The sequence below is a fragment of the Odontesthes bonariensis genome, chromosome 17 (genome assembly GCF_027942865.1).
Source record: "Odontesthes bonariensis isolate fOdoBon6 chromosome 17, fOdoBon6.hap1, whole genome shotgun sequence".
Classification (NCBI taxonomy): domain Eukaryota; kingdom Metazoa; phylum Chordata; class Actinopteri; order Atheriniformes; family Atherinopsidae; genus Odontesthes; species Odontesthes bonariensis.
Window position 1 is genome coordinate 9,488,078 of NC_134522.1, and position 27,072 is coordinate 9,515,149.

General features: G+C 40.4%; 1 protein-coding gene across 7 annotated transcripts in view; it reads right to left on the reverse strand.

Annotated features, from left to right (window-relative positions):
* The window catches only part of myt1lb (myelin transcription factor 1-like, b), a 112,353-nt gene that overhangs the window by 43,114 nt on the left and 42,167 nt on the right, over positions 1 to 27,072 (reverse strand). For 6 of the 7 annotated variants that reach the window (XM_075448144.1, XM_075448146.1, XM_075448149.1 and 3 more), the window contains exons 3-4: positions 25,446 to 25,491; positions 23,946 to 23,979 (exon numbers count right to left, since the gene is read on the reverse strand). In XM_075448144.1, the coding sequence (XP_075304259.1) occupies positions 23,946 to 23,979; positions 25,446 to 25,491 (80 nt within the window). The remainder of the gene's footprint in view (positions 1 to 23,945; positions 23,980 to 25,445; positions 25,492 to 27,072) is intronic. The other variant, XM_075448147.1, reaches the window with a different exon arrangement.

The following is a 27,072-nucleotide window of genomic DNA, read 5'->3' on the forward strand; positions in this document are numbered from 1 at the left end:
GAGCGACTGCAGGAATGCGACAGCGTTCCACGGTGCCTTTATTAGCAGTCATATTAGCGGTTGTTCGCAGCGGGGGCAAAAGCTTTAGCCGGTCATTAGCATCACACACTATTTGTCTCCCTGACATAGGGATGAGGATGTTGATGCTGCTTCCCTTTCCTCCTCTTCCTGCCATCCAGTATCCTCATTTCATATTTTTTCCCTTTTTTTTGCAGCCATCATAACCTCACCTGCTTCTTTTCCCTCCATAAATTCACTTTCCCCACCTTCAATTTAGAGTAAATTACCCTTATTTTTATTGATCTCCACATACTCTACACTACACACACTTATGTCTCCTCACAACAGATTGGAGATGGAGGGAATGCACCACCTCTGACTGTGCTCCCCATCCAGCAGGAGGATCTATAGACACGTGTGGCAGAGCCCCGTCTCCATGGTGATACCCTCCAGAAATCCATGAGGGATTCGCCATCCTCGCAGCCAGCCAGCGAGGAAAAAAAATTGAGAGAACGGCAGGCAGGGAGAGAAAATGAGAGGTGGGGAAGGAAATTAGAGGCTATAGGAATGAGATGGGAGAATGTATGTTTTTCTACATTTCTGTATGTGTGTACAGGCACAAAACTGGGAAATACGAGGTAGAGAAGTTGAAAGGAAAAGGACAGTTTCATGTGTGTGTGTGTGTGTGAAAGAGGAGAGAGGATCATTTCAGAGCTGTCAGGCTTCTCCTGTGAGCGGAGGAGAACAAAAGGCAGTGTCTTGGTGCAGGAGGCTCAGCTCATGGCAGATGCTGCAATTTGGGGTGTTCTCTGGCGGTTCAGGCTCCAGCTTCCATATCAGCTGCTTTGGCCAATTCACACACACACACACACACACACACTCTCTCAAACGGATGACTGTCAAGACTACTCTGAAACTCATAAAAAATTACTTAATAGCTAGAATCTTGAAATAATCCGCACTGTTGGTGAAACTTATAAGATGTTTGTGTGAAAGCGAAAATGTATGTGCTGCAATTACATGTCTACTTGGATTTAACATTTAAACGTAATCTTCTCATATGTGGTTGTCAACAAAGCATTAACTTGCCAGAACCAGATTTCTCAACAGAACAATTATGTATTTTACTCGCTTTTGACAGTAAATGTTGTTATAAATCAGCTAAGTCCACGACATGCGTCCCCTGGTTCAAAAAGATCGTTTCCCTGTTTCAGCTCTAAATGTGTAGCTTGCAGTTTATAAACTGGGTTCCTACCACAGACCGTATAAAGGCCTTTTAGTGTAATACCACAGATAACCACTAGGGACTGGCTCGTAAAGACTCCTATTCATCCATCTATCCATCCATTTTCTATACTTGCTTAATCCATATCAGGGTCACAGGGGGCTGGAGAATATCCCACATACCCTGGACAGGTCGCCAGTCCATCACAGGGCCACACAGAGGCAAACGAGACAAACAGCCATGCACTCTATCATAGGGTAAGAGTTTGTCCAATAAATCATGATGGTGCCCTAATGATGTATTTTTTCATGCCCACCCTGAACCAACCACAACTGACTATGTAATCAAATATGTGAGAAATCCTTGAACAATACTGGGTCAGATGGGCCTTGTACTCCATGCAAGTACTCCATCCACTCTTTCTACCTCCTTATGAATGTTTTTGAATATGTTCTAAGTGTGCAAAATCCCTTTGTCACCGTTTCCCGTAATTCAACATGTGGGCATGTTATAATTTTAAAAGGCAGACGCAGGTAGGCTGTGTAACCATTTTAGAGCTCATTGTGTAGTAATAGTCTTTACAAGTTGTCCGGTTGAAACAACCAAATAGGAACTTTGTTCAAAACCTTAAATACGACCTATTGGAGGCGTCCAGCTCTGCTACAGGCAATAGAAGGGAAATACGACTTATGTGAACATTTCCAGATTGCAAAGTCATTCCCAAGTGTTTCCTTCAACAAGCAACAAATTCCACTTTAGGTAGAATAAGGAAAGTTGAATGGTGCCATTATAAGCTGCACGTTTAACTGTGGGACGTGAGTTAAGACACCCAGATATGATAACCATTTTCTAACTTCTGGGTTATGTTCACTACGAAAACATGACAACACTTTACTAAAACACATTTGACACTTACTGGTCTGGTTTTGGCATAAACACTACTTGTTTAGGGTAAGAGGTAAAAAAAATGCTTGGTTCGGGTCAGGTTTGAGAGATCACCATCAGCCACATCCTCTTGTTTGAATATGGTCAACACAAATAGACCCACAAGGCGAAGGCTGAATGCCAAACTCTTTAAAATGGCAGTTTATAAGCAAATGGATGCCATCCCAGCTGCTGCTGCCATGTCACATACTGTTGATTCACTCAGCTTTAGTGATATAATCCACCACTTGCACTGTCTTAATTTGTCTCTCCATGCCAACATTCTTCTGTATAGATACAGCACAGTGGTGGGAAAATGCTCTTCGTTGTGTCCAGCAACATCTTGCAACATTTATCCTCAACCTGAGTCCATCCAAAATGAAGGCTGCTCATATTTTCCTTCTTTTGTCTTGTCTGCCAAATGTCAAGCATCACGCTTGAGAGCAAAACAAGGTGTTTGTGCAGCTTACTGATAGTGTCCCTATCAAGGGGCTGGACTGCAGCTGGTGGGAGAGCACGCTTAGAACATTAAAGACAGGATGAGATGGGTCAGGGCTGCTTAGACAGTTTTTGTGGTTGCACCAGATGAGATGTCAAACGCTTCTATAGAGTCTCTTATGTGATATAAAGAAGGTAGAATATTTAGAGCTCAAAGTTATTTTGAAATCTGGAGCAGAGTGGGATTGATTAGCCAGATAGACACTCTTTTGTCTACTTATTTTCTCTCATTTTAAATCAAATATTTCTGAGTTAGTCACAGAAATCTGCCAATTACCTTTTACGCTGTCTTATGTCATCACGATCATTTATCATTCTGACATGTTGGAAACAGTTGATTAGGAAACTGTAGGATGAGTTTGTCATGGGAAAAAAAAAGAAGTCCTATTCTGTAAAATGTACCTCAATAAGCATGTGTTGCATATTAGGAAGACATATATTAATGTCATATATTCTACAGAGCCACACTACCAAGCAGTTGTTTTGATCTGGTAGAATATTGATGCATATCATATCAGCTATTTTACATCATTTCCAGTCGGAAGTCCTGAGCACAAAGAGCTCATTGGACAACTGATTCTGGAAGTGTAATGTGCCTATCTGTCATCCTGTAGCTAAAATCACTCCTGGATTAGCCAGGTAAGGAGACTCTCTCCACCAGCGTAATGACTTTAATCAATCACCTCAACTCACAGAAGCACACAGAGAGGCTAGAAAGTTAGCTGCGAGCCCATCAGCCATCTTGGGGGAGGAAATCCTTTTTTCCTGGATTTTTAATTTGCCTTTGTGAGACACAGTCGAGGTGGTCACAGCAGCTGGTTGTTTGTATAAGCTAATGGAGGAAGGAATTGTCTTAAACTCGAATACTAAATAAATAAAACATTTTTAAAATATCACTTAACAGGTTAGGGATATTACCACCTAATTAGGAGCAGAATAAACTAGGCTGAACAGTGAAGTCAGCAGGTGACAGTATGGGCTACATTAGACATGGCAGTAATAAACAGGGTAGAGGTAAATAACTGGAAGGACAATTTGTATGAAGATGTTACCAACAGTACCGGTGGGCTTGGCCATGAATGACCTTCAGATCTTCTAATAATTCTAGTAATTCTTTTCAACTGTTGGGGTTATTCTTTTATTCCGATGCGGCCATGTTTATTCTCTGAAGGCAGAAACTGTTCATTATTCATGGTAACTATATCAGAACTGATTCACAAAACGTGGTAACACAAACCAAGTCTATAGAAAAAAGGGGAAAAAAACTAAAGATTGCATAAAGTGTTTTCAAATTTTCCCAGAAAAACTTTTTCTAATGAGCTGGGTGGAAACAAGTTGACTACTAAAAGTAAATATTATGGCTGAAATTCAGATGTGTCTATGACTGTGGTGGGTGAACTTCAACAAATCAGCATAATAAAGCATATGTCCATAAAAATGGGCCAGTCACCATCTTTTCGAGGCTTCTTTCATCTATGACCCTCCAATTCTACTGCAAGGACCGGGTCACTCCATACATGCCCACTTAAATCAACTGTCACAACACAGTGCTCACTGTTAGCTACGGTGGACGAGGGATCTCCGGACTGAATGAGAAGGAAAGCTTCATGACAACAAAGCAGTTACCCTGAGGAGTAAAAGCATCATCTGTTTTGCATCAGTTAATTTTTAAAACACAAATAAACTACCCACAGCTAATAATGCAGCTGATTGATGCACACTTCCTGGTTTAACTGTCTGTGCAGACTGCTGACCAGTGCTGGGGCACACTCCAGCAAGGAGATTTATTTCACACTTCCACTGACTGAATTTGCCTAATAAACTTTATACCTTAGATCTCAAAAGATCAAGCCAAAAATAGTCTGGGGCATTTAATTTCACCTTCTGTTGAACTCAAACACAAAAATACCCACCAAGAGATGCCATTTTAGAATGCAGATTGATCCAAATATATGTTATTTTGGCTATAAAACTCCACAAGTAAAGTCTTGCCATGGGACCATAGCTCTGCTAAAGATGACAATAGAAACCTTCATTTATTTATCTGATTATTTATTTGGCAATAAAACAATATGTATCCATGAGTTAATATTTAAGAAGGAACCAGCAGACTTGTGGCTGAGTGCAGCAGAGCATGGGGATCAGACAACACGCTACAACATGGCTAGTTTCCTCTTTCCACGGGATTTATTGGTGATAAAAGCCCCCAGCTTTATCTTTTACTGTAATTCTTGCATAGAGTAACAGAATAAAGCGCCTGCCCTTTGTGCATTGTGATTCCCGCTCTGTTTCATGTTTACTAAGCCCTGTCTTCCTACCAGCGGAGGAAGACTCTTTGACATTGATGTAATTTAGTTGGCAGCTGCTGTCAGTGGAGGATTGGCCGGGGGTGCGAGGGGGAAGGAGAATCTGGGGAGGGGTTGCGTTGGGGTTCAGAGGTTAGGGGTCAGGATGTGTCCGAGCCTGGAGCTAGCCCTGAGCAGCTCCCCACCCCCTCTCACACACCCCCACCTCCTCTTTTCATGGCCAAGGTCCCCGTGGCACGCTCCGCACTCACCGCACATGATCTGTTATTCCCTTTGATGTCTCTCCTCGGGGAGGCAGTTATAAAAATAAAAAGAAGAAAAAAAGGATGAATAAAATGCATAAACACCACCTGTTTACTTGACGCCACATAATGTCAGGAAGGTAGTTTGCAGGCTTGTCATAATGAACAGGAGGTAAATAAGGGGGAGACATTACAAAGGGAAAAATAAACAAACGCGTGCATGCCACTGGAAATTTGGCAGCCCTGGTTTTAAAAGGCTTTCAAAGTGCGTTTCAAGCTGCATCAGAAGACGCGGAATATGCAGCAGGAGAGAATTACTCCTGAGTGTACAAAGAAAGAGACAATATGTTAATGTTATAATGCACTATTCTTACAGCGGTGATGGTAGTTGAACAAGACACGAACCAATCACTGTCCAGCTCTATCATACTGTTGTAATGATAACAGCTGAATCAGAGCCAAACTGAAATGAACCCCAAGGCTCCACACGCACTCTGAAGTGTACAAACTAATGACAGAGCTGACGGATCCAACCAACTCTGTTCTTTTCACCCTCAGCCCACACTGTCTCTTTTGGTGATATAAAGCTTTCCCATTAAATATGGAAATTTCTGTTTCTGTGACAGATACTTCACAGAGGGGGGTTGATGGCATACACTGTGTTTTTTTGGAAGGGGAAGTGGCAGATTTTGATTAATACCACCTTATCTGGTGCTGCACATGGAGGCAGAGGGCTTCCTGAGCTTGGTGGGGGTGGATGGATGCCTCTTCTTCTTTTTCAAGCCCTTTCCCTCCTCGATTTGAAATCACCCTGCTTCTGTCTTTACATTTTCTCCATTTTGTGGCATCTACAGAATATTTGCTTCAATGTTTTGTATTCACATTACTCTTTAACTTCCCACGGCCCTTCTTTGTTCACCTTCTTTCCCTTTTTATATCTACTACATATTACTTTTTTTAGCTACAGTCATGTGAAAAAGAAACGCACACCCTCATTCACTTTGAAGGTTTTACATATCAGGACATAGAAAAAACGAAATCACCTGGACCTTACCAGGTCTTTAAATTAGGCAAATACAACCTCAGATGAACAACAATACGTGACATACTACACTGTGTCATTCCTTATTGAACAAAAACTAAGAAAAAATGCAGAAGCAGTGTGTGAAAGTTAATCCAAAGATTCTTTAGCTTTAGCCGGGAACTCTTCTTTACAACATGGCTTAAGGTCATTGAGGTTTGCAGCATTGGTTCATGCACAACTCTCTTAAGGTCCCACCACAACATCCCAAACAGGTTGAGGTCTGGACTTTGACTGGACCATTGCAACACTTTGATTCTTTTTTTTTTTTTTTCAGACATTCTGTTGTAGATCTGCTGCTGTGTTTGGGATCATTGTCCTGTTGATGAGCCAGTTGGCTTCATATTTGACTCTGAAATACTTTGGTATACAGAGGAGCTCATGGTTGACTCAATGTCTGCAAGGTGCTCGGGTTATCTTTTTCGTCTTTAGAGTCTGAGATGTAGCTCTTGGGTTTTTTGCAGTTTCTCTGAGCATTGCACGGTCTGACATTGGGGTGAACTTGCTGGGGCGTCCACTCCTGGGAAGATTGACAGCTGTCCTGAATGTTTTCTACTTGTGAATAATCTTACTCTCTGTAGAATGATGGACTCTAAATAGTTTGGAAAATACCTTATAACCCTTCCCAGATTGATGAGAAGCAACAATTGCTTCTCACATTGATGAGCACCTCATCAATACTCATCAATGACTTTGATGTTGTCTTGCTTTCATTAGCAGCATCTGGCTTCCATTTACCCTCTTAATACCTATGGAGGCAGTAGGGTGGACTTTTTTAGTCGTCCAATTTGTGTTTTGTCTTAGTGTAATACATCATGTGCTCAATTGGAAGACATAATAAGGACCCAATTATAATCTAATTATGACCTGATACATAAAACCATAGAACTGATAGATGTGTACTTTCTTTTTAACCTAACTGTATCCCACTTGGCATTTCCATGTTTCTATTACAGCTGCTCATCTTCCTGCTGCTCCTTTCTATCCTCAATTTCTATCCCCTTTACTTATGTATCCTCTTCTCTCCTTCCAGCCAGAGAGTTGGGTTCAGTGGTTCTGCTTCCCCCTGTCGCTCCATCACCAACCTGGCCCCCTTCCAATGCTTTTAGTGAGAGCTATCTGTCAAGTTATGAATAATACAGGCTCAAGGCTGGTGTTAGCTTGCTAGCTAGCTATGTGGAATCCAAATGAGGTCTACAGCAGGAAGAGAGCACTTGACTTTTAGCTCGCTACCACGCTCTCCCTACCAAGACAGGCAATTACTCAGCCCACAGCCCCAGCTGCAGTCGTGGCAATCATAAACGCAACCCCTCACATCCCCGTCTGCACACACACGTTACAGACACACACACACACACACACACTGCGCATGTATAAGCAGGCACAAACTTCATCTCCAGATTCAAATAGCACCTAAAATCATGTATGCAGAGAGAAATAAAATACAGCTTGCTTGCCATACATGACAGAAAATCCATATCTGTTCTGGGGGTGGAGAGAAAACAGTGTACATTTAAAGTGAAGAGTGATAAATGGAACAACTCAGAACAATTTTTGCCAGTGTTTTCATGGAGAATAACAATGAAATCAGTGCACTGACTGACATGATACTCAAGTCCATCTACAAAGTAGAAAACCCTGCTGAAGAAGCCAGACTGAAATCCGTCATTTAAACTCAATGTCTGATGAAGCAAACTCTCTCTGTCATACTGGTGTTCTGTGTGGGAGCCACCGAGCTACAACGATCTATTAATCAGTGGTGGAGTTACTTCATCATGCCTTATCTGTTAATTAACAGAAGACACATTGTCCACCTTTACCGCTCTTACTCCACAGTTATGGCAGGAGTCTGAGAGGGCTATCGCGTGTATCAGGTATATGACACATGCATGCTTGCATAATTAGCTTTGCACCGAGGCATCTTTAGGTGACAGTGTTAACCCATCCATCACTGCTTCTAATCATTCGTCGGAGGAGTGTGGGATGTAATTACAGAGTGCTAGGCAACGTCAGGCTTCACAGGTAAAAATAGTCACGCAGGATGAGAGACCTATGTATGTGTTTGGCATGTGGGATGTGTGCACAAGGTGTGTGTGCATGTGGGTGGGAGAATGTGTGTGGTGTGTGTGTGTGTATGCATGCCTGCAAGTACTGAGGTAATGAGATCTAGTTAGTGATGCTCCAGAGTGTCTTATTAACAAATAATCACAGCACTCCTTTGTTTTTTACTTCTCCTCCCATCTATTATTCACACCTCACAGATTTACTCATGATTCATTTATAGAAGCATCTTGTGCAACCTAGAAACTAAATGTCACCCAAAACAACCCTGCCAGGTGTTGCTGTGTATGAGCATGTGCATTATGTTTCTCTGCATGGACTGTCCACATTAAAGATGGCATTTAAAGCAACAATCCAAGACGGCTGTAACAAGACTGTGGAAAAAGTGGGTTTTCTGTGATCTAGCTTCACTTGTATGCACAAATGAGTGCAGACGTTAGAGTGCTTTTGAAACAGATGAGTCGGATCTTGCCGGATCAGTAACGAGGGCTGCAGTGAGGCCATTCTGCCATTCAACCCCCCTGTTGTGAAATCAGCATGATGCCCTGTGTACTTTAGCTGGATTCTTTTTCCGCTGAAATTGCCAGGTTGGAAAGAGGCACTCAGCTGGGAATGCTGCTCTACATGAGAAGTAGGTTGTGTGTGTGTGAGGGGTTAGTACATGTGTGTGTGTGCTGCTTGCACATCTCCATTTGTGTCAGCGTGCATTATGAGGGCCTTCGTAAGTGTGCATGTGCTGTGTGTGTATCTGCGTGTCTTTGTCGCCTCTCTTTCTCCAGGTGGAGATTGTTCTGAGGGACCTGCTTCAGTCGAGGGCCCTTGATGTGAGGCTGGCTACACTTTAACCAGGTAGAGGTGAGCTGACAGTTCACCACATGTCTTAGCTGCTATGAGTCAGTGGACCACCAGCATGCTGCCACAAGTGGCTTGAAACGTGCAGGCAGTAACGCAACCTAAGCCTCAAAATATCTAAAAATCCGTTCACTCCTAAAAAATAAGTTCTCTTTCAATAAGTCTGCAGGGTCAGGGGAGAAAATCCCAACGAGCCAAAAGAGTTCAATTCAAGAAAACACATTTCATTTACAAAACTGTTTTTGTAAATTAATGTTTACTGTTTACAACTGTTCCGAACAACACATGTAATATTCCTGAAAAACATCAGACAGAAAAGGAAAGGGAACTCTTATCACTGTCTCATGATTTGAAAAGTATTTTCTAAGGTTTAACATTTAAAGAGTAAGTGTGGCATGGTTGCTTGCTTGTGAAAAGATTCATTAGGAAGAAGAAAAATTGTGCAATTTTTCTATTGGTTTGGTTCAATATCCTTGCGTGGGACTGTCTTCTAAATCCTGTAGTACCCGATCCAAATCCAGCCCTCTCATGCAAATCATCTTACAAAAGTACTGCAAATTACTCTCCTTGGGAATACAGCTATCAATGACCAAGCTCCATCATATCTTAAAGACCTCCTAGTTCTGCATTTTCCCAAACGGAGCTCTTTGCTCTCAGACTGTAGACTTATTTGTGGTTAAAAGAGTTTCCAACAGTAGAATGGGAGGCGGAGCCTTCAGTTATCAGGCCCCTTTCTTGTGGAACCAGCTGCCTCTTTGGGTTCAGAAAGCAGACACTCTCTACCTTTCAGATTAGGCTTAAAACCTTCCGTTTTGATAAAGCTTATAGTTAAGGATGCTTCAGGTGACTCTGAAACATCCCTTAGATATGCTGCTATAAGCCTACACTGCTGGGGGACCTCAGCATCTCCCTTCACTCTGCTCTCTTTACTCTCCATATAAATACATATGATATTATTGTTGTCATTAACTTGTGCCTCTCTTTCCATTTTCCTGTCCTCTCAACCCCCAACAGGTCGAGGCAGGTGCCGCCCTTCCTGAATCTGTTTCTGCCAGAGGTTTCGTCCTGTTAAAAGGGAGTCTTTTCTTTACTCTGCCGCTTTGTACATACTCAGGATGGGGGACTGAATCTAAGAGATGTTTTGATGCAAACTGTTGGTTTCCTTTGCTAGGCAACTGATGTTTTTTTAAGAAAAACATTGTATGAACTAGACCAATTTGGAATTAGATTAATTTTGATTTTATTGGATTATAATTTACTTAAATTTGACGGTATCTTTGAAGTGTCTTGAGACTACATTTGCTGTGATTTGGAACTATATTAAAAAAAAAATTGAATTTGATTCAAATCAACTGCTAATTATAGAAAGAAAATGCAGCAGTGATTTATGAACAGAATTAATGGTATTTGTATCATTAAACCTACTGTCACTGTGGGATAGTAGCAGAAAGCTAGAATTAGAAAGCAACATGAGTTTTGCTAGCTTTCGAAATCACATGCAAGTATCAAAAAAAAACACAATGACAGACAGACAGAAAGTTAAACAAACCTAACATATTTACTTTCATGAACTTGTGTCAAACTTAGGAAAATTATTGTAAAATCTCTAAGCGTGTAACAATAATATAACTTTCTGTTTTGCTGACTGAAAATAAAGAGTACAGCGTTACACCCTTAGTCTTTGACAGACTCACCTAGCTTTGAATTTGCTTTAATTCTGTCTATCAGCTTAATTAGTTAATTTCGACACTATGGTTTAAGCTAGCAACAGAGCTGTTGTCACTGCAGGATCCACAGTTTATTTTATGAATGTAGCATCTAAACCTCAGAGTGAATATCAATTCAAACACGAACTATTCGTGAGTGAGAGGGAAAACTGGGGGAAACATGCAGAACGGGTCTTGAACATGGAGTTGGTGGACGAGCCGCTGAATGACTATGTCATGATGTGGCAAGATGTTAAAGGACAACGTCGTCACACAGCGAAATAAAAGCTACATCTCCATCTAGAAAGAGAAGACTGAGGAAAAGAGTAATTGTGCTACTTTTGAGCCTTAATTTTGAAACTGAAATGCTATTACAAGTTCTGGGAAGAAATCCAAGTTAAGTTTGTCTCAAACCCAAACATTGTAAGAATAAGCTGAACATTTGTTAGCAGTAGTTGCTTTGCAAAAGTTAACCTAAAATAAAGAAGGCATCAGACATGTCTCTTGCCTTCCAGCACTCAGTACAATAAAACACAATACTGAATGGTGTTGGGTGTGTATGGATGAAAAAAGGGTCCATTTACAATTCAATTCAAGATGACTGACTGAATTATAGGTTTTCAAGGGATGCTTAGCAATTTTTAAATGTTGGATATATTTTTATAAAACAGAATATATTTTATAAATATTCTGAAATGCGTTTCCTAGAATGTCTGACTGAAGTTTCCACCAATGGAGACAGCCTTTACTGAAATCTGTTGGTTTTCTTAGCTAGGAAATTGTTTTTGAATTGGCTCTATATGAACGAATTGGATTATTTTATGAATTATGATTATTATTAATTAATTGAATTCCAATTGGCTTGAATTGGACTTACTATCTAAGTGCCTTGAGATGACATTTGTTGTATTTGGCGCTATATAAATAAAAATGAATTGAATTGAAAGTGACACTGGACTGAAAGGAGGTCATGGCAGTGGAAAAAACACAGACCAGTGCGAGGCAAATACAGGAGTATAGCTGGGAAATGATCTACCAACAGAAGAAATAATGGGAAAAGGGAAAAGAAATACCTGCACCAGGGGGTGCGATCATAAAAGATATGCAAAAAAAAAAAAAAAAAACGTTGACATATCCATTATTGGATCCAAAATTTTCATTATCTGCCTGATCAGACTAAGAGACAGTTCTGGAGCTCCACACAGTTCTGCAAACTGAAACAAGATCTGCAGCTTTTCAGAAGTGTAGAACATTGGACACTTGACATAAGCATGGCAAACTGTACTTTTTGGACACTGCATCAGAAAAGAGATACGCTTAACAGGTTATTTGTTGATCAGCGGTTTTTATCAGTAACACTTAATGTTTGTGCGATTGACTTTTGAAACAAAAATGTGTTTCAACAACTTTTGGAACAGAGTTTGAGTTTTTTCATTGCGTTTGTGGACAGTAATGAAAATCCAACATATTTCCAGTTCAACTTTAGGATTGATAAGAGAGCAGCTTCTGTTGAGCGACCACAGAGGATGATATACATCTTTCGCTTTACAGAGATCTGTCATTCCTCCTGTCCACATCCTGCTGCCGAACACTTAGATACCCTAAAAGACTCATTGTGCCTCTACTGGTTGCTTGCTACTCTCATATCAGAGTGCTTTCAGAGCATGACATAGTGGAGCGAGGGTAGAGATGTGTACGTGAGGGAGTAAACAGCATCCCAACTGCAGAAATGGCATTTAAGTGTCTCTCCCATTGCACTCCAACAGTACTGCAGACCCATTACTTCAGTGTGTGTCTGGCAGCTTTCGTGTGTGTCTAGCAGCTTCCGTGTGTGTGCTCGTATTGGGCTAGAAATGTGTTACCAAGCTATTCCTCCAATCATCTCCATGCTCCCACGCGACTCACCCCTCTACCTCTCTGTTCTGATCTTTTTTTCATTCATCATGCTTCTCTTCCTGTCCTCCTGCCAGAGGTCTTTGCTAAGGTGTAATTTAACTCCTGCTGTTCTCTAATTTCTGCCTTCGTCAGGAGGGGCGTGGCTGGCCACCTGACACCAGGGATGCAAACTGTCAATCATTTCCCACAGCCAGGAAATTACGTTCATAGTGAGAGTAATTATTAAGTCTGCCATATGTGGGCTGAATCTAACACCTTCTTGGTTTGAAACAGAGTGAAATATGTCTTTACAGGCAAGGCCAGGTAGATTTGTTAGGCTTTTATTGTTGCTGGGAACAAGGTGAGGGCTTTTCTCATCTCATCCTCAATTTCTTTGTCCTCGTTCTTCATTCATCATTATCAATTTCTCCTTTCTTCCGTTAAAGCGCCATCACCTTGCCCTACCCTTCTCGTGCTCTGGAACACTTACAAACCAGGGAAGAACAGACAAAGGAGAGGCATTTAAAAATGGTCCGTCTCAAATTTACTGTAAACATCTCCGATCATACAATGTAACGGCAGAGTGCTATGACTTGCAGAAGAAAAAGCATGGAAATGAAAGAAGGATGTCTTAACAAAAGCATGTTCAAGTGCAGAAGCTTTTCAAGTTTATACCTGTGAAGCCTGGATAGGCTTTAATTTTTCAGCAACATTGAGAAAAAAAACTCCATAATAACCTTGTAATAAGCATATTGTACTTAAAGTTGTAGAAAAATACATTTCTTCACCTCCACTTGGCTGTTTTCAGGCTTTAGAAAATTTACCAGAGGCAGGAAACTTTGGTCACTCACAGGTCATTTAATAGAGAAGCATAGAAGTTATCACTTCTTGACGTGACTCACTGTCCAGAGGGAGAGGAGTTTAGTCAGGAAAAGGGACTCTAGGAGGAGGGTTAGTGTTCTATGGCAAACGCTAGACTGAGCAGTGACACAGCCTGGTTCAGGGGTGGAAATTCCTGCAGGAAATAATGAAATTCCAGATAAAAAGAAAATTAATAAATCATAAAGAGAGTCAGACAGTAAATATGTTGAAACAAAGCGATGAGGACAGATAGTAGAAAGACGAGGGCTGCAGGAATGCTTTCAAAGTCAAAATTTGCCAACTCTAACTTTAAATGAGACTTATTATGATAGCAAATCGCTTTTTCTGTGCTTGGGAGCATACATTTGGATGTCCAAAATCACCACTGACTCGAACATGAACCTACTTTGTTTTCACCCAGCTAGACTGAATATTTTTCATTCAGTGAGCGGTTCAGGTTTGCACAGTCCCGGCACAGAGAAGAATTGTCCACATTTCTCATCTTCATCTCTACCCACAGCTTCACTTCACGCTGCATTTACTGTACCTTGGAAGTGGGAAGTCAAAACTCCTTTACTTTGCTGTTAAAGCAAGTTCTCAGCAGTAGTTCTATAGTTTATTTGCACATTATTAGCTGATGTACAGTTTAGTATTATAGAGGGAATGCATGTGACATCATCAGACATGTGACTGTACTCAGGTTATGTCCTCTGAGTGGCAAAAAGACAGCCGTGGTAAACACAGAAAACACAGCTAAAATGCTAAAGCTGTTGCACGACTGTTCCAACAGATTCAGACACAAGAGATTTGTCGTTTTACACACACTTCTAAAAAATAAAGAGAAGAGAGACAAATTGATTGCTGTAATCCACTGAGACAACCAGAATCCTGGCTTGGAAATGCGGCTCTGCAGTGGCCAGAATTTTAGGAAAAAATCATTTTCATACAATATTTTTGACCAAGCTTGCTAGGATATTCAACATCTCCCCATTTGTATTCCATGTAACTAAAAAGTTTTTTTTAAAACTGATGGAAAGAAATGTGCAACAACGCTCCTTTTTCCGCCTTTTGGGTTTGTGTTAGATGTCACCTCCACATGACAACCTCTGAATAACATAAAAAGGGGCATTCTGAAAACTAAAATTAATACAGAAAGTGACTTTACATTTAAAGTTTCTCCAGATATGTTCATATTAAATTTATTACCGACATTTGAATGAAAAGTTAAATCACATTCCTAACCTATCTTTGTAATCCGGATCCCCTGGTTGACAAGTCAAACGTTTTCCTAATCTTATAAATTGAGGGGGTAACATGTAATTTAAACATTCATTTAAAAAAACATATAGAAACTGTGACTACCTTTTTGAAAAACTGTTAGTATGAACTTGTCCACGTACGACCAGAAAATGTAATGTTGCACAGATCAGATACATATAAACATGCAAAGATCCCTGTTGAGACAAACAGCCTTCGATTTATATTTTATTTTGTTTCTGTTGTACTCCTAACCCCACAGCTAGCATTGGCAGCCATGTTGAATGTTTTGCCACTTAGGCGAGCGTGTATAGATAAAACAATGATGTAGGCACATACCTTCAATAAGACATCTATCCCAGCAGTGGAGACACTGGTATTGTTGTCATCTTGTGAAAGACGGATTCATACATCTGGAAATTGGAAATGTCAATTTTCCTTTGGTGACTGAATGCAGCCTCAGTAGCACTGAAACAGTGTTTATAGAGCAGATATGTGACAAAAGAATTACATTGTGGCTGTTTTGTTACTTCAGCCTTCCTATAAGTGGCACACTGCTTTAACAACCTGTTCAACACAAGACTAATGACCAGATAGTCTCTGAAAGAGGGATCAGCATCAGCTGTCCATGACTGAACTGCTGATGAGGGAAATGTGCGTTTTTGAGAATGAAACTGCCAGTTGGAGAATATTTCTATTTTGATATGTGTGGAAATGGGAGCTCTTAGGCTACTTTAACTTTTCTTGCATAGTAATAATGAGCTTCAAGGGTTATTGAGAATAATTTGTGTTCAAATGTATGTTTGCACAGAAGTTGCATGAATGATCTAAAAAATGCCCACTAAAGAGAGGGGAGGAGTCAAATAGCTCACTCCAGCATAAAACCGGCTGCTAATAACAGAGACATAGAGACAGGGCTGAAAAGGAAGCTGTAGTACTCGGTCTCTGTGGTGTTTTGACCAAAGCATGCCCCAAACATTTCATTAAAGCCTCAAGAGATCGCGCCAACTTGTGAAAAAAGGTCATAACACGTCTCCTTTAGAGTACTTCAGCAGCCAAAATCAGCCATGGAACATTGCAACAGCTCCTCTTCACTTTCCTGGTTAAATCTAATTAAAGAAACCCATTTTAAAAAACAACAACACTTGAGTCAATGATCACCTTTTTATCTTCAAGATCATCTTTCATGCCAGGAAAGACAAACTTTAGTTTTCCAGTTTATTACAGAAAACAAGAGTAAGAATCGTGTGGGCTTTGCTAATCCCGTAAAGTAAACTCAAACCACAAAGTTTAAATAGAACTGAGGACAGGAATTCCCAAAGATCCTTGTGCCAACATTTGCTTATGACTTCCCAAGCCATCTTTAATTAGCGTCAACCACAGCTGCTTGTCGTAAGCATCTTAGTCAATCACCTGTGTCAGTGTTGACTTGTCTGCAGCACACTGCCAACCAAGCCTTGTTAGAACAGCTACCGCATGGGTGACCCATTAACCTTTGTTCATGAACAGAGACGTCAGAATTAACAAGATGTCTCTCCAGCAGCTGAGTGACTTAACTTCTGACCCTGAAACCTTTACGTGCACGACAGATATTGTAATTGTGTTACTTTCACTGGCACTGGATGATAAGCCAAAATCCAACGTGCAGATTAGGAGTTGTACAATGAAAAAGGAAAAACTATTAATTTGGTGTGTTTCTGGGGGGGTCTTTTAAAAGAGACCTGCTCTCACAGAGAGGTGTGAAATAAGTTTGAAATCTCTAACAAAGCATAGCATGGTGGCAACACGTATTGGCATTTTCTGCTTTACCGTGGAAACAATTCCAACATTAGGTCAATTAGTCGATTTGTTGAGGCGGATACATTAATTATTTCAGGTCCTGATGGACGGACAAAAAGTCCCTGCTCAGTCGAGGACCAATGAAGACGATAAAAAAAACAATCCAACTTAGGAAAAGAAGTGGACAACAATGGAAGAGAATCAGTTTAAGACTTTTATCCAAGAATATAGTTCAATTGTTTTTCGGTTTAGTTCAGGTGCCTAAACTACTTGCTTCCTAACTTTTTTATGTACTACAGGTTTTGCTTTTTGCTTTTTGTGGTACCGAGATTATGTACCTCATTTACACCTCATACCATGACTAGAAGTCGTGCTTGTTAGACCAGGCCTTCCTAAATACAACAGAAAGCAGGATGTGCTGCACAGAGAGGAAATAATACACAGCAGGTGTGCAAGTCATGAGGGAGTTTTTTTTTTATTTCTATAAACTGAGAACTTGCGTAGCTCTTAGCCTGGGATGCAAAGAGAATAAGCTAATGTTTTAGCATGTAAACGCCTTTCTTATGCTTTTGCATTGTAAAAACCATTAAAATGCGCAATCTCTCCCAATGCTTCAGCATATAGACAAATACAAAGCTTGAGGGGCTCATCATGATTAGCTACTAAGATTATGTATGGAAAATATACAGTGTTTTCAGTTTTGCAACTAGATGTCATGGTGATGAATTAACCTACAAAGTAAATGAATATGCAGCAAATTCAAGACCATGAAAGTGATCGTGGTGTAAGGACTCAACACACACATGCATGGTGAATGTACTCTATCCCCTATGCGTGGATGTCTACAGTCTAATAGCATTTTCAAGACCTTAAAGGCTGAGTGTGAAGCACAGAGAGAGGTTGACGATATGGATGGTTAAAAAAATAAAAAGGAGGGGGGCTAATTAACATATTAATGACCCCACCTTCCTACAGCTTCTGTCGGATCGTCCAAATACTTTGATAAGTATGCAAATGAGAGCTGCACCATCTGAAGAGGGAATTAGCTCTGCCAGAGACAGCTGAAAGTGGAGGGAGGGGTAGAGAGAGAAGAGGAAGCAAGGGAGAAAGGAACAACGAAGGAACAGAGTGTTAGGAGGGAAAGGGGAACCTAAAAGGGGGCAGGAAGGAGAAGCGAAGAGGAATGTCAATAAGAAGAAAGAGGAGGAAGGAAGAAAGAAGAGACCAAAGGCAGAGTGAGATAGGAGGAAATCTCAGGCGTAACAGACTGATATCTTCATGTTTGTTTTAGCTGTCTTTAATTATCTGACGTGCACAGCGTGCCTGTGTGTGCGTGAGAGGAGGTGTGAAGAATTCGACAGAGTGACGGTGATGTAGAATACGTAAAAAGGATTTTCGTTCCTGCTCTCGGCAGCTCTCAGATCGATACGACAGTGTGCGTCAAGCCTGCAGCGACATGCGGAACCGGCTGCAGGGACTCAGGCCTGTCGGGTGGGAAACGTCGAGTAATGACCACGAGCAGAAAAGGCCATCTAATTATAACACATTGAGGGCATGTTCAGTCCTTTTCTTGGGGACGAGTACAATGGCTAAGCGAGTTCACATGAGGATGAGACAAAGGGATTATTGGAGGGATGCTGTGTGAATAGGCAGAGCAGGCGCTCTTGTCACGTTAAGCAACTAAATAATTTTGCTCATTTTGTGTTCGGCCAGCTCTGACGTTGACGAATAAAGTCATTGATACCTCTCAATAACAGTCTTCAACCTCATATATCAAAGCAGAAATCTGTCAGGGAAAAAACGAGGGGCTTTAGCCGTTATCCACCATACCTAACTGTTCTGAACAAAAGCTAACGCACAACAGGACTGACAATGAAATCTACATCCTCAAGGTGAAATCTTGCAAATCTGTTATCAGTTTTTTTATTAATGCAAATAATAAGTGAATGGCTAACCTCTGTCAAGCAACCTCAGGCACTAAGAACTTAGTGGTAGCTTTTACATTGTTTGTAATTTCCATGAGAATATAAAAAAAAAAAAAAAACATGCATAGAATTAACTAACATTTTTCTCCTGCTTAATGAGAGGTTCAGCTCTATTTTGGAAGTCATGCTGCAGAACTCCTCAATGCAAACAACAGCGCTAAAATATCTGCACAAATCTTGGCCTTTGTTTAAAATCAGGGGAATTCTTCACTGAGCATTAACACCATAATTAGCAAAAGCTTGTGCTGTCCTAGTTATGCAAGATGGCTCTTTTTGTCTTTTGAAATTGGATTACCACAGGAGAAACCATTTATTTTCCAGAAATAAGGGGCAAGGGCAATTTTTTATCCCAGTGCCTCCTCCATACAGTCTCTGGCACAAAGCTTTCCTTATTCAGCTCATGCCCAGTACTTATACACCCCAATAAACATATTAGCATGGCTGACTGTAAATATGCAAATGACAGAAGAGATGGAGAGGGAATGTTTATATTGTGAGCTTTCAGTGTAGCACAAACTCTCCACCCCATGCACCATACAAGAACCATGATGAGGGTTACTGATGTGGGGTCTCTGTCAGAGGCTTCTCTTTTTTTCTTTCACAAAAGATCTTCATCCACATAATTGTGGCTTTGAAAACAAAGGGCTTTTACCTTCAATGACTTTGCTGTTTTCATCTGTGTGCAGTGAAAACATCTGCAACAACCACATGCTGAGAACAAACTGCTTCTCCCCTCAAGACAATAAACATTTTCCTAAATCTGAGCTGTGTTCTGTGCGTCGCTTAATGTTCCATTATTCCACTGTACCTTAAGAATTAACTGCATTACAGTACAGCGTGTGCAATACTGTGATAAAAATGATGATTTGGTGAATCACCTTCGTGTCTTTTGGCCAGACATGAAGCCAAAAGAGTCCTCAGAGATGCATTACTGACAAATGTTTTACATAAAACATATGAAATTGCAATAAAAAAAAAAACTTAATCAGAGTCTATTAAATGTGTGGAAGGGCCCAAGTGACATACTTATGCTACCAGTATATTAAATGCAAATGCTTTTGAAAATCTCTATAATTCTGAGGTTAAGTTTCAGTCCAATGACACTCAAAAGCATTGCACCAAAGAAATTTCTTTCAATCCTTCCCTTCCCTTTTCCTTAAATCAGACTAAATTATGTTTCTCCAATTGTAATCATTTCTTGACTTCTTTCAAGAACGTAGAACATTTCTTCAAAGCTGGGTTTTTATACTGAGGTCTAAAATTAAAGGACAGAGACCAACAAGTCCTCCAATCAAAAGGAGAAAACAGGGTTCATATCCTTAAATATGACCCATAGGGCCATCTTCTACCACTGCTTTAGGAAGCAGGAGGGAAATATGACGTGTATGAGCAGGTTTCTATAAAACAGGATCCAACAAACTGGAACTGATTTCAGTGCGTATGCAAAAGCAGTAAGCTTTACCTGCATCTTCTAATACATCAGAAGTCAGATTTCTCAAGATTTAGAAAAAAAATCTTATTTTTGAAAATCAAATGACATTAATTAGGTTCAAGAGTGGGAAGAATGAGCCCCCATCATCCTTATCTTATAAATGTTTTTGGAGGTTTAAGCTTTTGGAAAAGTTTATTTATTTGGGTTAACATGAACTAATTCATGCTGAACTAAATAGGTAGCATAAATTTTACAACCACGTTCCGCATTGACCTTGATCATTTTTACCTTTAAATCCTCTCTGCATACAGTCAAGACCTTTAAATTATACATAAGTCACGGCCTATGTATGAGCATAAAAAAAACAGAGCAGTTACATGGTTTGCATTCTTTCTGTTCCTGCAGCTCACTGTGAATTGCTCTTTTTCACAACACTAACATATTTCTACGTCAATTCCTGGCCTGCATGTTAATGCACGCTTATATGGATGCTTGAAAGCAAGGAATTCACATTCAAACACGTTAAGTACCAAATGTGATCCAGCCCAGGATGCTCCATGCAAAGTCAGGCATGTTTGCCCTGAAGACTATCAGCTCTCCGGGGAGAGAAGCCATCGAGCGGCATTATCGACATTATAGACGCCCCAGCCTGGAGATAGGCTTCACATCGATCCACTGATTAATTACTATCCGCAGGCAGCAGCACAGTAAGGAGGAGAGAGCAAGACAGGCGGGAGGAAAAGTGGGAGAGGGAGGAGAGAGTGATAAGAAATGAGGAGGGGGGCAAAAGAGTGAAAATGTAGCATGATGACGGTTTGGAGAGACTGAGGAGGGAGAGTCCACTTTTTACTATCTACAAAATATTCAGCTAAAGGCTACACAGTAATCTTCCTGGTGGAATATTATTTATTGATATATAGGTAGGCTGGAATGCTTATCTGAGCTACAACCAAGCCCCCCTAACACACAGCCAAGGACAAAATGAAATTCACACATTACTGGGGTGGAAACAACTTGCAAAGACGAGTAGAGGACAATGAAAACCCTACCCTTGAATTCTCTAACAGGTTATACATATCACTTTGTAAATAACAGTGAAAATGCGAGTAAAAACATTGCATGTAAAACCTATTTGGGAGATTAATTCCAGTCTATGTGAGCATGCCTAACTTAACTACCAGAGCTGTGGACAACCAGGATGAGTGGATAGCATTAATGAACTCCAGTTAGATCCTTTGGGCTACACTCCTCATCCTCCCGAGAGACCGTGTTGCACCTTGTGTAACAAGTCAATAAGCTGTTACAACACCTGCATGAGCACGTCATTCAGACACATGCTCAAGACTGGGTGGTATGTTTGAATGGCAAGTAAAGATATTTTGGTTGAGACCATGAGGCGTCTTCAGAGTCGGGCCTTTTTTCTTTTCAGTCAAATCATTTCACATGCAAATGAAGGAAGCTGAACTGCCTCTGAACCAGATTAGATGTTGGAAGCACCTCCTCTGCTGCCAGGAAAATTGGCGTGCACTATAAACAGAACAGAAGTGAGTATTCCCCTGTACAATATCACTTAAATGTCAAACCATTCAAAACTGTATCACCGCTTGATAAGTGCATCATTCCAGAACAATATGAACAATCAAAAAGAAATAAGACCACACTCAAAATGCAGAGCCTAAATAGAAAGTCACTGCAACAAAACTACACACTGTGCTTGTGAGTCTTCATAAAGATACAAAGGAATACAGGATTGTCAGTGACAACTTGCAGCAGCAATCGGGAGGGGAACAAAGAGCCACTAATTAGAGCAGCAACGACCATCTTCCTAAAATGACACTACAGACAGGGCAGTACTTACATATTCTAGCTCTGAAAAACAGATGGGCAAGCACTTCAGGACATGCATGTCTGGAGCCTTAAAAATCTAGCAGTTTTAAAATATTTGATATTGTGCAACAGTTTCCCATCATGTAAGATGTAGGCATTTTTAGTCTTTATTGTTAAACTGCAATGGGTTGCATTGTGGGCCACTGTAGCCATTTCCCAGCGTGGTGAGACTGTTGCCAAAATACTGCGTGTCAAGTTGACTGACATTCTGGATAAGCTTGACAGTGGAGGAATATTCCTCTGTTATAATGATTCAAAGAAGGAAAAAGAACTGTGACCTGGCCAATTATGTCCACAGAGTTTTATCCAATTGAAATACTCCCTTTAGAGTATTTCGAAAACGAAAGGTGGCACAACACTTCCTCTAGCAAAGAACAGTTGACAGTAACAATAGACAGCTGAATAGTGAAGAAAAACACAGATATGGGCTCCAACACAGCTTACATATTTTGGAGGCAGCAGAGCCTTAAACAGTTACAAATGTACTCAGGTGTTCTGTTACAAAGTGTGGATGCATGAAGGGGATGCTGCTGAGACTGCTCACTGTTACAAACTCAACCTGACTTGACTCGGCTGCTGCTGAAACGAGGCTTCATACACTCGTTTCAGTGCACTTGACATTTCCTGTCCATTTCCAACTGCAGCCAAAGAATACGTAACGCACCACTCGGGAGCTTGTCAGACTCATTCATGTACCACGTTCAGAGCACTCTTACTAGCCTGTGAAAACTCTTGCTGCTACTGGATCGCTGCAGCAGTCTCATTTTGTTTAAGTATTCTAAGTGTACAAATGATAAAAGAACTTACATCTTCAAGAGTTAAATCCGATTTTTGCTACTTCTCATGAGGGAAAACGCACAGGAGTTGGTAGATTGACTTCAATGTCTTGGCATGATGAAATATATATATATCTTTCACTCAATACTGACACATCCTGTTAGTTTATTCGTAAAGCTGAGACCTGCAACTTTCTGAGACGTGACATGCAGGCTGTTAGGGTGAGGTGGCTGTCTTGCAGGTGTGCAGCCATGAATAATATACATCTCCCGTAACTGAGAACATACATAATGTAACAAACCTGAAAATAAAAATACTTCATAAGTGAGCTGCAAGCATAGCCACAGTCTAAAGTTTCTTCTCTCAGTTGACTTTTTTTGCCTTGAAAATCAAGAGAAACCAAAAGTCTTATATATCATAAATAAACTTTGTGCCAAAACATTGTCTTATTCACAAGAAGGTAATTAAAGTGCCATCTTTAAACGCGCATTTTTCGTCACATTTCATTTGTCGAAAAAGTGACAATAGCTCTTAAGAATATATACGGTGAAGAAACTTTTCCACTGACACAGAAAAGCTTCAAATTTGAAATAAAGTCGTGTTATACCTTCCACCCACTCAACCAGAACTTTAGGGCTGTGGGTGTAAGAAAGCGAGACAGAGTTTTGCTGCTTGGGTAATAAACTGATAATTGACCATTGTGCTAAAAATCAAGTACATTACACAAAACCTGAATTATTTAGTTTATTCATTTGCATCGTTAAAGGGTGAGAAATCCTGTTTAATATTTCATATTGAAGAATCGTACAAAGAAGAGGGAAATGGAATTTGGGGCTTGCTCTGTTGCCACCATGGATTGTAACACTTTAGTCCAAAAAGACGGAGGGATAAACTGGCACTATAAAGCAGGAATAAAGAGAAAGAGTGACATAATGGCTAGTAAAACAAAAACGAAAGAGGATGTTGATTTGAAGACAAACCGAGGGGTAAAAGTGGGAATATCTGAAGTCATTTATGAGGTGACTGGTACCGTGCGACTCTACCTTTGCACAGAAACAGCAACAGGCAAATTGTGTGTGTGGGTGTGTGTACAGTATTTTTAACTCTCTGGCCATTTTTCGGCAGTCTGTCTTTGAGTTTGTGTTGATGTGTGTGTGCGTGTTTGCGAGTGCCGTGCACTTTTCCAATCTCACTGACCTGAAAAGCTCTGTTAATGCAGGATCCACAGGCACTGAGAGAGAAGCAGACAAACAGAGAATCATTATGAAACAGCACTGACTTGAGCTGAATCCACAAGCTCTTTGTATAACACATAAAGGAACCTGCTGAATAGTTGATCAGTGTGACTCCTGGTCTGCGTAGGTTTGCCATGAAATAAATTACCAGGGAAGCACTTAAAGTGGGCAAAATGTGGGAATTAGTTTGTGAATGTCTCTACAGAACAACAATACATATGGATGTTCATGTTAAATTTGAAGTGCTTTTTACTTTAACCGTATACCTATTTGAATTTCAACTTTTTTGTGTTCATTTATGAACAATACAAGATAGATTATATAGAATATAATATCTTTTGTGTTCTCTAATTTTTAAAAATAGCTACAGTACAGGTTCTGACATATCTGTTTAAAATTGGATTTAATGGTTAAAAAGAAAAGCAAACAGAAAAATATGTGAATGAGAGCAGCTTTGTTGGGCATTCCACTGGATCATTACACACTTATACTTTACTGTTTTGACAGACGTATGCAAAAAGATGTAACTTCGGAGCACGAACAGCTTGTTTGAGTCTAGTTGAGCAAATAGCTGCAGCAGTGAAACAACCCTCAACTGTATTATCTGGGTGTCCTGGTCTGGTAATCAGAGCCTTGACTTTGTACGATTTTGCTTGGACAAACATACCTATATGCATCTTTAGAAATCCGATTTTTGATCAAACTAAAACAATAACTTGATTTTTTCTAGTACCATGTAAACTTGCTTGCTGAAAAACTAAGCATAGCAGGCGCGCTGTGGCCTAAATATTCAATCAGCATGCATAGTAGGCATCTACTGGTTCATATTTATAGGAAGACAGCGCTGTGACAACACTCAATAGTAACAAGATCAGTTGATTTGCTGTCTCTTTGCAACATTAACTTCGGTGTCTCATATGAAGGCAAAAGAATGGGGTTATTCCGTAAACAGTTATCCACTAACAAATCTCCGGTTTCCTCTTTAGCATACTAGCAGCTGTGGAGGACACTTGTACCCATAACAAACAGTGTCATTGTGATTATTGATTCATCACATTGCTGGCAAAGGGCACGATCCACAAGATGGGGAAACAATGGTTACACCTTTGTCCTTGTTTGGGCAAAGATGTTAGACAGAGGTGATGAAATATGAATCAAGAGGATCCTCTGATGGGCACCTCCTCTTAGATATTTTTATGCAATTTGTTTTTTTTATTTGCGGTGTATGTCACTTGTCGGTGTGGCAGATGTTTCATTTTGAACAAAGGTCTTAAAATGTGGAGTTCCGGTCCTGCTAGGCACATAAAAACAGAGATAGCAGAGGGAGAAAGCAACTCGAGTGTGACTGCGCTGGTTTTTTGTGCAGCGGTGTGTGCTCACAATATGTGTGTGTGTGTGTTGGGGGAGTGAAGGTCACCCTGAATGGCGCTGTGTGTGTTTGTGTGTGTATCAGTTTAGATACCTTTGGAGCGTGTGCGATGGCGCTTATCGTCTGCATCCACCTCCATCTGCAGAGAAGGCACAAACAAGCTGTTAAACACACAACAGACAGCCTTGCAAAATTATCTATAATTTGGAAACATGTTCTCTCAGGTTCTCAGTACTTTATCCTCGTTGTCAGACATTTTAGTTCACACACGGTGTGGTGATGATGAGGGTTTCATGTAGATGACTGGTGGGCAGCATTTGTAACTCAAAGACTAAAGAAAATATTGACTCCTGTTATCTTTAGTTGTTGCTCAATAAATGTGACCTATAAAATCTATTTTCCAGTAAGTCCACTGGCTGCAACATCTGGATTCAAAAAGCATCAATTCCTCAAATTAAAATCAATAAATTATTCCCCAAATTGATTCTGATGTCATTTGGAAGATTAAAACCCTTCTGATAAGTGTGCTGGCCATCCTTCTGGCCATCATCTATCATTCAGTAGATCTCTAAGATCTGTGTTCTGGGGAGCGACTGGCTTCACTGACATGAGCCATGAAGAACAAGGAGGTTATTTCACCTGCGAACAAAAGCAACAAGTTTGTATTTTTGGATTCAGAACAGTTTTCCTGTCGTCGTGTGTAGGAGTAGAGACCAACCGATTTGCTGCATTAATGTGTGCATCATTTGTGTAAAGTTGATCAAATCGTTTTTGATGGCCGCTGTTTCTTCTGTAGGGTATCTTGGGTTAGTTGCAGTTTTCTGCTTGTGCCACTAGATGTCCCTACACCCCACATAATAAGCCCTTTCAGGTTTCTGAAATAAGGTATCGGTTTACAGTAATTAGGGCTGCGGTTCTGCAAACACCAATATGTTGTCATCGGAGAATAAATGTGTATCATTCTTAAACTTATTTTGTCCGCTAACTATTCCAACATGTTCTATGCTAACATTACAAAACAAGACAGTACAAAAACACTTTTCTCATATGACCACCTCTGGTCACGCTTTCTATGAATGTGATCACAGGTCATTACTGCCTGCATGAACTAATGACCCATGGTAATATGAAGGAGGGCATTTTCAACAGTTTACGCATCATTCAAAATAGAAACTCCACTGACGACTACTATGACTTTTCTCAGTCTTTTGTTTCATCAATTAATCTGCAAAAATTTCCCAATGAAATGATCACAGAGAATGTTTTGAGCCTTTCTAGCTTAAATTCAGACAAGTCGAAAGCTAGAAATTGATTTAACTTTTGAGCTGCAGGCAAATTTATTCCCTTTCTCTCAACGTAAGTCTTAAAGCGAAGAGACTTGCACCGTTTGTGCTAGAAGCCTCCAAATGACGAGAATATACCCAGCTGACCTGTCGATACCACAAACACAAATGCCAAACCAATGTGTGTGCAATATTGAGGAAAATAAGCATTTAGGGACGGTTCATGTGTGTTAGGTCAAGATGACTGTTTGCTTACTTTGACATCCTCCTCTCATAGTCACTATATCAGCAGCTATGGCTCCAGCTGTCTCGTCTTTCTTAAGTACCGTCTGAAACCATGGTAACAGATGCTATGTCTCAGGACAGTATAAAACCTATTGCCCTTATCATTTCTCTAGCCTTTACTGCTTGTCAAGACTCAATGAGGTTGGAGATGT